A 12,711-nucleotide genomic window follows, 5' to 3' on the forward strand; every position below is an offset into this window, starting at 1 on the left:
TCGATTTCCATTTGATTTTTATTTCGTTTCAAAGCTCCAATTGTTTGGCAATTGTTTTTATAACACCACAAAAACGCTGAGAGGCAGGAGAAGAGGATGATGAAGAGGAGGAGCAGATCCTTCGATGAGGATGAAGAAGATGAGGAGCGGGGCAGCGGAGCTCAAAGGGGAAATGCCAGAAATAAAGTTATGTAAATTCCGCCTTATGTGTAAGTTCAAATGCCAAGAAGCAGAGTCGGAAATAATAAAACTGAAGCATGTCGGAGCATGTATGTATTTGTGGTTAGGTTGGTCGTGGTCGAGACCCAGGGATCGAAAATATTGGATAGGTCTGGAGTGGCCATGAAGATGCCATGAAGATGATGAGGCTGGACTGAAATCGATAAAAGCAGCTACCTTACGAAATCTAGAGTTAAATACGTGAACTATTGTCATCGAAACAAGAGCATATAGGAATATAAAATTCTGTAAAATTCATAAATATTTAGAGGGTATCAAAATGTATATCAACATGAGTTATATTTTGAATTATATGAATTACATATCGCTTTCTGCCAGTGTACAATCAGGCTACTGAAACCGAACTCCTCTCAGAGGTCTCGAGCATTTCCCAGCCGCAGGCATTTTTCCACGGAACGGTGACATCGTCTGGGATTCCCCTAATTCCTGTCGGCTGACAGAGAGTATCCTTTTCAACTGCGCTTTGTGCGCTGGCTATTGTGGCTCTCGCTTTATTAATCAGACAAATCGTGAAAAGACGCGCTCAGTCGGAAAAAGGGAAATTATGAAATGCGAAACAAGAGCGGGCTCAATGTCAGGCGAAACCCAAATCCCACTCCCATCGGGACTGCCGCCTTAATTTGTTTAATTTATGCAAAATGTTGGCCGCATTCGCCGATAAGCGGCGTAATTTGTTCAAACTTGTCGCAACTTGCTGGAATTGCTCACCAACCCGCACGATTTTGTCCGCGAAGAGAAGGAATAATTTCTGGAACTAGCAGATAACACGGCAGTTTGAGAAACATTTGAATCCTTTTGCACATACATAAGTTGCCATCGTGAAATAATGTTTCCTAACTAACTTTTTAACTAATACTAAAATACACAAAAGCCAAATTGCAATGAATGGCTTTAGAACAATTCTATCCTCTTTCAACGAACGAAGCTAATAACCAAATGTTCTTTATTTTGTTAAAACATTGATATCAATTAGCTAATTTGATTTAGAATTCTGTGATGTATACCAATGCGATGGAAAACGGATCACAGCTTGTTTAAGCTTGGTACTCTTCTCAGAAACGTTTTTATGTTTTTCGATGATTTCCAAACATTTAAGTTACGCACGGTAACTTACGAATATCAATTGAATTGTTCTCGAAATAATCACAAAACTCAAACGGATTTCATTTCCTAAACTTTTTTAAATCACTTCCAGCCGCTCTATTTTGGTCGACCAAAATCCGGAGTTATAGCTTTCGGTTTGATCCCACTGACGCCACAGTGCCCACTGGGGTCGGCTCACTCACTCACCTTGTCTGCCGTGTGTCCGCTGCGCCGTGTTGTTGGCCGTGTCCGGCGGACGGTGGGCCAGGTGCTGGTACTCGTAGTCGTAGTGGGACGACTGGGCGGCCTGCAGGTTCTGTTGGTTTTGGTGCTGGAGCGTCTGGCTGCCGTGGACCGGGCCGAGGTCCGTCGCCGGCCGCCCGTGGCCGCTCATGGGGAGCGTGCGTCCTTGGGCGTGTGGGTGGGCGTGAGCCGGGGCGGGGCCGCCGCCCGCGTCGCGGCAGTCTAGAGTCGACTCATACTCGTAGGGATTCATGGCGGTCGCCTCCAGCGGACATTCGTCGTCGTCCGTGTCCGTGCCGCCGTCGTAGATGTTGTCCGTGTGGCGGTACGCGTGGTGGGCGTGCTGCTTTGAGAACTTAATCTTGGCGGCTTGGGGGGCTTTTGGCCAGACAGCCGGACAGGAGAAGAAGAAGAGGAGGAGGACTCCGCGCGGGAGCAGGAAGAAGAGACTTGGTATGCGTTTGGTTACTCGCGATTATTCATGCACTTGCTGATGCGGATGCGGCTGCGGATGGCACTGGACGCACTGCACACAAAAACATTTCTACTGGGCCATTTCCAGGCGGTTAATCTGCGGGCGGGCTGCTGGTCCCAGCTCAATCACAATCTGCCGCCGAGGCCGCAATACTATTTCTTGGGCCTCTTCAGTAGTCGTACACTGAAAACACGGGACACACACGATGGGGAGCACTGGAACGCGACGGGAAAAACGGTGTTTTTGTATTGACGGTGTGTTTGCTTGCGCGACGATCGTAAAACTATGTCAGAATTCGTAAGACGCAGGTATCATTTGTTGCCTGATTCCCGACGATTTCATATATTTTTCGACTGAAGCAACGCGCTGTTTTCGCTACTTTTCGTATATCCACATTTTCCGCGGCGACAATTCCGACCGTGCGAGGCGAATTTCAAAAGACGAATGAGCTCAAAGCGAACGACGACGAACCGAGTCTTTGGGAGAGAGAGAGAGAGCTAGAGAGCGCAAGTCGCTGCAAAATTGAGAGAAAAACAAGATGCTTCAAATTCTCTGTTCTTCAGTTCAAATTTATGGCTCTCTCTCATGCATGCTGTTTCTGCGCATTGCGTGAGAGAGAGCGAGCGGGAGAGCACAAGCGTTGTCAATTTAGCTAATTTGCTGAAAGTCTGGCGTTAGCGGGAAATATAGCTATTTTGCTAGAATAAAAGGTGCTACTTTTGTAGTTAAGGTTCGTTTAATTGCAAAAAAACAATGTTATTTTCAACATGAATTATATCGATTATATCGGTATAGAAGAAGATATGTAGGGACTTATAAAAATATCTGTTTTATACTCTTGTGCTTCTTTTGAGCTACCATCAATATTTGTTCTCAATATTATGTTTAGCCTTTTTATGACCAGAAGAGTATGCAGCTCTCAGATGAGAGCACTCATCGAATCTCTGGTTTGAAGGTTAAAAAGTGCGTTTCGTTTGGCTAAGGGGAAATGGATGTACAGCGGATTCGAATCTACCGTGCTGCACGCCAGTTTCGTTAAGATTATCTGAGGCCAACAGCGCTGTAATAACAGCTCCGCCGGCGGCTAACACCGACACTGTTAACGACTCATTTTACTACAATACTGTTAACCGGTTTACATAAAAGTGCGTATACGTATACCATACGAATTGTCACTTGATTTCATCTGCATGAAATATCAATGGATATGTGAAAGCATTTAAGTTATTAGGTACAAACTTTAAAAGATAGCTAAGTTTACATTTTCTTTATATATTGCCCTTAATATATCTGGGCATTCCAAAACATTAGAAAACTTTTAATTTTCAGCTTGCATAAAAATAATTGTAAAAAGTAAATTTTTACAAAAAATGGAATTTGTACTTCAAGTTATTCAAGGTATCTGAAGCTCCTGTGACCTGGGAATTACACAAAACAGTTTTTCATTTACTAATTATGCTGTCAGATTCTGTGGAGCATTTTCACGCAGCCAAAAAATATCCTCAGACTTCATTAGCGCTAGAAAAGTTAGTCAGCGCTGGCGAGGGGAGGCGAAAAAGTTTCAAATCGCTGACAAGTGAAGTTGTCATTCAGCACCCAAGCCAGAACCGAGCGGACCTGGCCAAAAAGTGTCCGAAACAAACAATGGTGGCCAGTGTGGGGTGGGTAGGCGATGAGGGGGCCATGGCCGAGAAAAGAAGCAGAAAATTGCGTTATAAGCAAAGTAAAGGACATTTCGCTAATGGCTTAACTTTTGAACGCAGGTCTCATCCTGCCGCCTCCAACAACCGCCCCTCCCCCTTCCCCCCTCACCATCGTGCAGGCAATTCTCTGCCATGTAGCGGAAGTTGTTGCTGAAGCTTTTTTGACAGCTTTCCCAGCACGAGAAGGATACGGCGGGGAAGAAGAAGAGATGCCGGAGAAATTGTCATTTCTTTCCCGAGTCTCGCAATGTGGCAACGCCGCGTGACGCAAATTTTTTGTAGTCTGAAAGTATTTGCATAGGACATGGAGTCTTGCTTTCCCGATTTTCTCTGCTGTCGATGAAAAATCAATTTCCTGTTGTATGCAAAAATGTTTGAGCATCATTCGAGAAAGGGAGAGAGGCATTGCTCGCCTGCACTTGACACATTGAATATAATCAGCAGGATGTGGACTCCGAGGGGGAATGTGACTTCTGATTTGGCTAGTTGTCGTAGGTTTCGATCTGCGTCTTCGTACAGGAACAAACATTTTTGGCTTGTTGTGCATATATTTAATTAAGGGGCAATGGATTAAAACTTTGCAGTTTTTGGAAGTCTACTTCCAAATTGAACCATTTGGGTAAACATGCAAAAATTACTCAACAATGGCTTTTAACATAGTTATACAAAAGTTTTTCTTTTAATTCATTGCCTGTGTAGCGAGAAATCGGTAAAAAATAAATTGTAATTATTGTAAGCAGCATGTACGATTCCCCAAAGAACAGCGAGTTTAAACAGTAGAATGTGATAGTTTTTTGGTTGCTTAAGCAGCATTGAGGGACTTCTCAGGCCGGATAAAGTGTCGAATTTCTATTCCGGCCACTGTAACTTCCTCCGTTTGTTGTGCTTGTACTAGTTGCTTTAATTTTAGCAATTACTTGTGCAGTCCCCACACAACACACCTCCCTTCGTCACCCGGTCCTCGGATCATTTGGAGTATCCTGTTTAAGGACAAGCAGCTGCACATTGTCTTGGAAGTGGAGCTTCAATCAAGAAATTTGATCGCCACTTAAAACCAGCAGCACCAAATAAAAAGCCAGTAACATTACTGGCCATCGGTGGCAGCAGCAACAACAAGTGGCAAGCATCCGGCTCTTGACCTGAAAATCATCAACTTTGAACCGTCCAACGGCATTTCCTGCCTCAATTTACACTGCGTTGGAGCACTCTCCCCGCTGCCGGAATGCTGGCCCACATATCGTCTGAACATATATCCGCACATAAAGCGCATAAATGGGATGTGTGCTGCATCGATCGGGGCTCACGCAAAAATGCTCAACTTAACTTTGTGCTGGCATAAAAATCGGACAGGACACGCGGACAACGGGCAGATACAATGACTGGCAGCACTTTGTGCCCTGCCCCACAATCAGCCACGCCTCCAAACGCCCACGCCCCTGGCCACCGCTTGTAAGTGGTGGGGGTGGGCGTTATATGAAATTACTCGAGATATTGAATTACGCGTTTTAAATTAAAAATATTTTTTCGCGATTGCATTAAACGAAAGGCGAACTAATTAAAGGCGATTTTTTGTCCTTTTCGTCCTGTCTCCCTTTGTTCATTCTGTCTGCGCGTTTCTCTTTTGCATTGGCAATGCAATTTGCAGTCTGAAATGAAAGTTGGTAAGTAAGGATGCGAGATGGAAGCCTGTTAAGAGTCCTCGAGCCGCTGACTGGAGGGGATTTAAGGCACTTACAATAGCGAACATATTAACTGGGGGCTCGAATTTAAAGTATGGCCTATTCGCTTGAATTCAAGGTCCTGATCGCTGCGACTTAGGACCTTCAATGACCAAATATGTGACTGACCAAATATCAAAAAATAAAATAAAAGTGAATAAATTTTCACCTTGCACGATCAACTATGAATTCGTCTTCAATAGGGAATCGCAACAAGGATTTTGTATTTATCTGCATCTGTCTGTTCCAAATGGAGGTGTCAGGAACATGTTACCCTAGGTCACAGCTGCAATCTTTGCCCAGCGGATTTCCCGGAGGAAACTCGTGTCGCCCGTCGAAGGGCAAATTCCGCATGATTGAAAGAGTTACGATCTGGGATAGAAGTACTTTGGCACTTGGCACTCCAACTTCCCCGCCCATCTGGTGGCCTCCGGTTCCCGCTCTCGCCCTCCCTCCCGCTCCCCTCTCCGATTCCCATTCCGATTCCGATTTCCAATCCCACTCCGAACTCCTTGTGGCAGACAATGCGGGCGGTCGTGGCAGGAGTCACAGAGTCATTCACAAGCCAAAACAAACAATGCATCAATCAATAAAGATTTCCGCACCTAATAAGCCGCAGACAAGCGGGGGAAACGTGTGGCGAGGCATGTGGCGGTGGCGGGATGGAGGGGTGGCGGGACCATCATTGACGCCGTTCACCAATTAAAGGCCAATAGTTGCCGTTGCCATCTCCTCGCCGCCCGAAAGGTGTTAATCGAATTACGACCCCGAGATCGCCTGCGACTCTGACTTGGGGCTCGACTTGCATAGCTGCACCCTCAATGGTGCAGCAATGGTGAACGCATGCGTTCGGGAGGAGGAGCCCGGGAAGGAGGAGGCATGCAGCATCAGCTGCCTCACTTCATGCCCAATGTCGTTGCCGGCATTTCCATATTTTCAAATTTGAATTTTCTATTCCGACGGAGTGTCGACACTGCCTGTTGGTTGGTTGGTTGGTTGGAGCAGGACACTCTGAAGAGCAGACATCGTTTATCAGGCAACACTTTGGACCCCGCACCGCTTCCACTTCCCCCAGCTCGTAAAGAAAATTACACACATGTGTGGCTTTTCCTCGGGATTCGTCGAGGAGGCGGGGAAAATGGGAACCCAGTCGCTTCGTTTGGCTGCCTGCGTAAAATTTGAAAACACATTAATGTCTGGCTGCATTTGAGCAATTTTGTGGTGCGTTCCGTTTTGCCAAGGGGATCTCGACGTGGCTGCGCCAGGATATGGGGCAAGGGTTTAGGGACAGGTTGGGAGTTCCTGGGATATGAGCAATTAAGTTCTCACAAGACAAGCATTCAATGAGTGAATTGGGTTCGTAACTAAGAAATTAAGCACTTGAATTAGCGAAATCACAAAGTACCAAATAGTTTAATACACAATAAATTAGTTGTTCGCCGAATTCGAAAAGTAATCTAATTATTTACATGGAACAATCAGACGGATTGGGGAATATATTATGTCCATGGAGTATTCTATCAAATACACGATTAAGTATTGGACATTGCTCATATAAGGTAAGTTATTTGAAACCAATTGTAATATCTTCTCTATGCTTTTCGTGTGAGTACTTTTTATGTTTGGATAAATAAATCTAAATATATAAATGTTGATAAATGTCTTAAGACTCTTTCTTAGCAGTCCTCATGTCATCGTAAGATATTTGCCAGCTGCTCCCCAGATCGTCCTTTTCAGGACCTTTGACGGGGCTGCTGTCAACACTGCAATTACGAAACAATTTCGACAGCCTGCCGCACCAATTGGACGCCTGAAAATGGAACAGATCCTGGCTTCTGGCTGTCGACAAAAGATGGCATGCAAAAAAGTGAAATATTTTGGGCATAGAATTATGCATATGCAGATGCAGATGAAGGCAGCATTTCAATGGCAGAGCTGCGACTTTGCCGGAAAGGAGCCCCTGCTCCCGCTCTCTGGTTTTCAACACCTTTCGGGAACTCACGCTTCATTTGCATGTAACCATGACACAACGGCAGCGGCGGAGGCGGAGTAGGAGGCAGCGACACATGGAGCGGAGACCGCACAGACCACCAAAAGCGAAGAGTCCCACCCGGCAGATTCGGATCCCCTCGTGCTCCGCTCCTGCGGGTGAGTGACAACCGCAGGGTAAGACCGCATATATCAGAAATAATAATAACCAGCAATGCAGAGTGTCGGGCGTTGGGCGCCAAACCCAAACTCAATTGGGTGCCTCCCGCTCCGCTTCCTCCTTCCTCCTTTCTCATTTCTCCCTTCTCTCTTCTCTCCTGGCCTGTTCTGTCGCCTTTCTCCGTTCCTTGGGTTCCGGGTGCGGTTGGCAGGGTGCTCGGGTTTCGGGTGGTGTCTACACAATCGAATCATGGCAAATATTTCCAAATGCGAGATGTGTGGAAAGTGCTAACGACGCAGCTGCATATTTTGTCAACTGTGAATGGGGCCAAAGGACGCGGGAGCCGGAGTCCTAACGAATGTGTCTGCTGCGATGGCTGTCATTGCCACAAAGGTGATAAGCAATTGGCGCGGCTTGGGGTGACTATCTCCCCCCCACCCGCTCTCTCCAACCAGTCCACGTTCCCGGCAGAGCACTTGACTCCCGATAATTGCCGGTAAAAGCGGGGGCGGAGCGCAATCAGCAGACAAACCAGAACTAATCAAGAGGACCTTGACTCTGGAGGATTCGTGAGGGCCCCCATTGAATTTCCATTTTCATTTCATCTGGCTTGGTTTTGGGCAGCTCCCTTGTTCTTGGCTTCGCTTTTGTTTACTAATTATAATTTAATTTGTTTATTCCGCGCCAAGGCGAAATTCAATTTTCACTTTCTCTTTGTGCCAGAGCTGTTTGTCATTCGACTGTTCTATTTGCATAAGTCGCGGAAAAGTTGACTTCTCGCTGGCAGGAAAAATGCGAGCAAATATTTATGCAAATCCGGGAAAGAACTTGAGTAGTTCCACCCTCTAGAGTCCCCAATCCCCCACCCCCTTTACGAGGCATGCATCAAAAGTATATCAGCGCATCTCCTGCTCTCCTTATTCCAAGACAAATGACCAGCCGCGATCATCAACAAGTTCATCAGCGGGCGCCATAAACGTTTGTTGATTACCCGCAGCCTTGCCACACTTTTTCGTGCCACCTCAGAAAGCGGAGCAGCGGAGCGGAGAAGGGAAGAGGTGGGGGATGGGGCATTGCGAGTTATTTGCATTCACTGGGGGATCCGTTACACTCCAAGGGCAACGCGCTTTTCACCGCTTTTCTTCTCTGCTTCGCTTTCCCGTTTATCGTCCGTTGGCTTGTGGCGAAAGATGAAAGTGTTTGGCAGCCGTCGCCGACGGCAAATGGAGCAGGCCACCACTGCCAACCTGCTCCTTGGCTAACTCGCATTAAGTCCACACCTGCCCTGGCATCATCATCATCTTCTCCTGCTGCCCCAAAGAAAAAATGGGGAAAAGGGGATCAAAATGGAGCGCTCACAAAATGGAATAGAATTGCAGATTCATTTCACTCAGTGGGATATAGTTGGCCAGATTGGGGTGGGTGGCATACCTTTTAGCTGGTTTATGTTTGCCTTAGCCAAAGGAAAAGGTCAAAGGCCAAATCAGTTTTCCAGCTCCCAATTCCCAGGGCGACCGCAGATTGGAAAGGAGCCGGCCGGAGGAAACCCATTCGAAAACCATCTAAGCAGTGTGGGAGTCGAGCCGAATGGCAACCTTCTATGTGCTACCGCACTTATCTGGTGACGAACCATTTTAGGCAAATTAAAATCCTGGCCAAAATGAAAATTGCCCTATAAAAATACCACAAAATTCCAGAGTAGGATTATAGCAAGCTACGGTCACACATGAATTGGAGACTTCCGTTCTCTTTTTGTGAAGGCGTGATCGAGTGCAGTTCAATATTGTGCAAAATCCATATTTAAAAATCCACGAGCATCGTGTGGTTCGGATTATAGTTTTTCAAGGCAAATACTGCCGAGTGATAGTTTACCTTTAACTGCGTCGCTGCCGGTCCCACGTTTGGAGATAGGAGTTTTAGTGGCTGCGTCGCCAAGGCGGTTAGTATTGTTTTTCGCTAAACTTTTGACCACGCGTGAAATTTACTGTGGCCTCACTGATCGCAGATAGATTTACAACTGCTGGCATCAGGAGCACCCACCGTGTGCAGTGGAAGGCTGGGCTTGACCTCTTCTGCTGCCGACAGATCACAGGTCAACCCACCCCAGAGTTGGCGTTCTTTTTTTTTCTTCATCGCCGCACGCAGGAAGCAGATCGCCGTGCATCCATTTAATGCACAAATCAGCTTGGTGTCTTCTTCAACCCTGCGCATTCCAATAATATTTGGGCACAACACGAGCCCCAGGCTGGCCTTGTCGCTGCGTATGCTGCGAACCCGAAGCAGCCGCAACACGAATGATCGTGTTCAGTATTAAGTATATTTAGAATAGCTTTTTATATTTGAGTTAATTTTACATAAGAATATTTACTTATAAATTTCTATAATTCTAATTTAGCTTAACTTGTGGGAGATCTGACAAGTTTATATATGTGATTCTCCCGATTTATAGTAATACCTACAGCAAGTCATCAAACGTCATCAGGCCTGCTGACATCGATGGAAAGTGCGTGAGTAGAAAACAAAATAATAAAACACACAAACATATATATATAAAAGTCAGATATTCCTAAATAGTATTCTTAAAATACCTTGCCTTAATTAATCATGGTTTAAAGAAGTTTATAGTTTAAATACTCATTAATCATAAATAATTCTAATGTAAAATAAGTCGAAGGAACAAAAGAATAATGTAAACTTATATACCAGTATTTGAATTTCTACCTTAATTACTTTTCTTTCATTTTGTCGTTGATAATCAAAATTAATCCATAAGAGATTTTCTTAACATAAATAACGTAATTTTTAGTTTAAGGATTAGGTTTAGGAAAATGTATCTAAATCTTATATTTATCTTTAATTATATGGGGACCAAAATGAATTAATTTGACTTCTTGTTGGGCACCAAAGGGTATGTAGAGCAGTGGTTGTACTAGGGTGGAGTCCGAATGGATTCCACAGGTAGGGTGGGTAATGAATAAGGCCAATAACATCTGGGCCTCGTCTTCAGTAGGTACACCCTTTTGTCCGCTTCCTAACCGTTTGGTTATCGTTTTTGAATCTTCCGTATCTCTGTCTACACTATTGTAGCTGTAACACTCTTGTTCATCGCAACACAAAACCCACGCCCATTTTCCCTGAGCATGCCGGTAAAAATCGTAGACAGAGTGTGTTGGGGTGGACAACGCTCTATGAGTGTGTTCGTTACAGTTATAATTGGCGCCCAACGTGGGGCAGCCCGATGCCTGATTAGGCACTTGTCGTTTGACAACCGAGCTTCCCGTTAATAAACAATTCATCCACTTTTAGTTTCAGTTAGGTATTTCATATTCCGTCCTGGAATTTATGGTCTCTGGAGAGTTCCGGAGCCATACCGGAGGAAATGTTATGCTCTTATATGTTTTTTTTTCTATCAGTTCGGTAATAATCGAACATTATTGTTAAAAAAGAACATTCTAATTTGAGTAATTGATTCTTAGGAATTATAGTTCTGATTTAAAGTCGGTTCTATACCAGGATTTCACTATTCAAAAATTACCTCCTTATCATTTAGGATCGAGATTTTTCTAGCTGGACAGATTCGGCTAGTTACTCTTCTAAGTGGTAAGAGTTCATAAATAAATAAATGACATTTATTTTACAACTCTGTATGCACACCCTGTTAGCTTTTCGTACCTATTGAATTATACAACCTACTGCTTTACTACTCAGGGTAAGACCCGCAGGTATTATTTTGTTCTCTTAACTGGTATCTTTTTGTCGCTTAGCGTTGATCGTTGGATCTTAGCGCGTACTCATTATCTTTTTTCGTTTATCTTTGATCGTTGGATCTTAACGTTTTTGCCTACTATTGATCGTTTGATCTTATCGCTCATTTTTCTTGTTCTAACGAAAGGAATTGTTAGACTTTATATATTCTTCTAGAAGCTTCGAAAATGATGATGCGAAGTAATGAAAATTTAGTTGATGTAGATACGGATGCGTCGGTGACATGCACCATCTGCAACGGGCCAGTACGTAATCTGGATTTGGTTGAAACCCGTTGTAAACATTCCTTTCACAAACATTGCCTTGACAACTACCTTAAAAACCATGACAAATGCCCCATATGTGGCCAGCCATGTTCTCAATCCGAGTTAGGATCTCATTTGCCTTTGTCGACTAAATCTCAAGGTAACAGAATGATGACCCGTTCAGGTTCTCGGAATACAGCCAAACAACATGAGAAGTCTGATCCAAATTCCCAACAGGAAATTTGTAGCGATAGTTCAGATTCCAGAGTTGTGACAGAAGACCGTGTTCAGCAAATAGTCCAAAGTTCAATGCAGGCCTTTCAAGCAAGCATGCTACAATCAGTGACAGAACAAATCACTATGGCGTTCACTCAATTGAATAAATCCACATTTGTAAATAATGGACAGAGTGAGCTGCAGCAGGACATACGAAATTATTTCGGTCGAGACGTTCCCGAAATAAACTCAGAAAGAAATAACAATTCACAGGTTAGGACTTCACCAGACTTTCGTAGCGATCGGAGTGATCTTTCATTGGATAGACCTGATAGGATTTCCAATATCATATCAAATTGGCGTATTAAATTCAGCGGTTCAGCCAACGACATTGCCATTGAGGATTTTATTTACCGCGTAAATTGTCTCACTTCGCAAAGCCTGAACGGAAACTTCGAACTTCTTTCCCATTTCGCTAATTTACTGTTTGCAGGACCGGCCTTAGCATTTTATTGGCGTGTTCACAGATCAGTGGATAACATGAATTGGAACGTGTTATGCAGGCGTTTAAAGGAAAGATATCAAGATCAGAGATCTGATCGTGAAATTAAAATTGCTATGCGTCGCCGCAAACAGGGTAGCACCGAAAATTTTGATGATTTTTTGGAGGCAATGCTTTCCATTGCAGATTCCCTTCGTGAACCAATGCAGGACAGTGAGATTACTGTAGAAGTTCGTCATAATCTCAAACCGGAGATCAAGCACGAATTACTGCACATAGACACCCCAAACTTAGCAACATTGCGCAAAGAATGTCATCGTCACGAAGATTTCTTTCGAAGCACCCGGACAAAGCCAATCCAACGTCCGAACA

At 44.5% G+C, this 12,711-nt stretch overlaps 1 protein-coding gene and 1 long non-coding RNA gene across 7 annotated transcripts in view; one reads left to right on the forward strand and one right to left on the reverse strand.

Moving 5' to 3' along the window:
* LOC6739109 (teneurin-m) overlaps positions 1-2,521 on the reverse strand; it is a 120,692-nt gene extending 118,171 nt beyond the window's left edge. For all 6 annotated transcript variants that reach the window (XM_039293146.2, XM_039293143.2, XM_039293145.2 and 3 more), the window contains exon 1: positions 1,531-2,521. In XM_039293146.2, the coding sequence (XP_039149080.1) occupies positions 1,531-1,819 (289 nt within the window). In that variant the 5' untranslated portion in view covers positions 1,820-2,521. The remainder of the gene's footprint in view (positions 1-1,530) is intronic.
* A 6,805-nt stretch (positions 2,522-9,326) lies between these two features.
* Positions 9,327-11,176, forward strand: LOC120284712. The gene is made up of 3 exons (XR_005543903.2): positions 9,327-9,550; positions 9,617-9,925; positions 10,007-11,176. It is a non-coding gene; the product is annotated as an uncharacterized LOC120284712 (long non-coding RNA).
* Positions 11,177-12,711: the final 1,535 nt, after the last annotated feature.

The sequence above is a fragment of the Drosophila simulans genome, chromosome 3L (genome assembly GCF_016746395.2).
Source record: "Drosophila simulans strain w501 chromosome 3L, Prin_Dsim_3.1, whole genome shotgun sequence".
Taxonomy (NCBI): Eukaryota; Metazoa; Arthropoda; class Insecta; order Diptera; family Drosophilidae; genus Drosophila; species Drosophila simulans.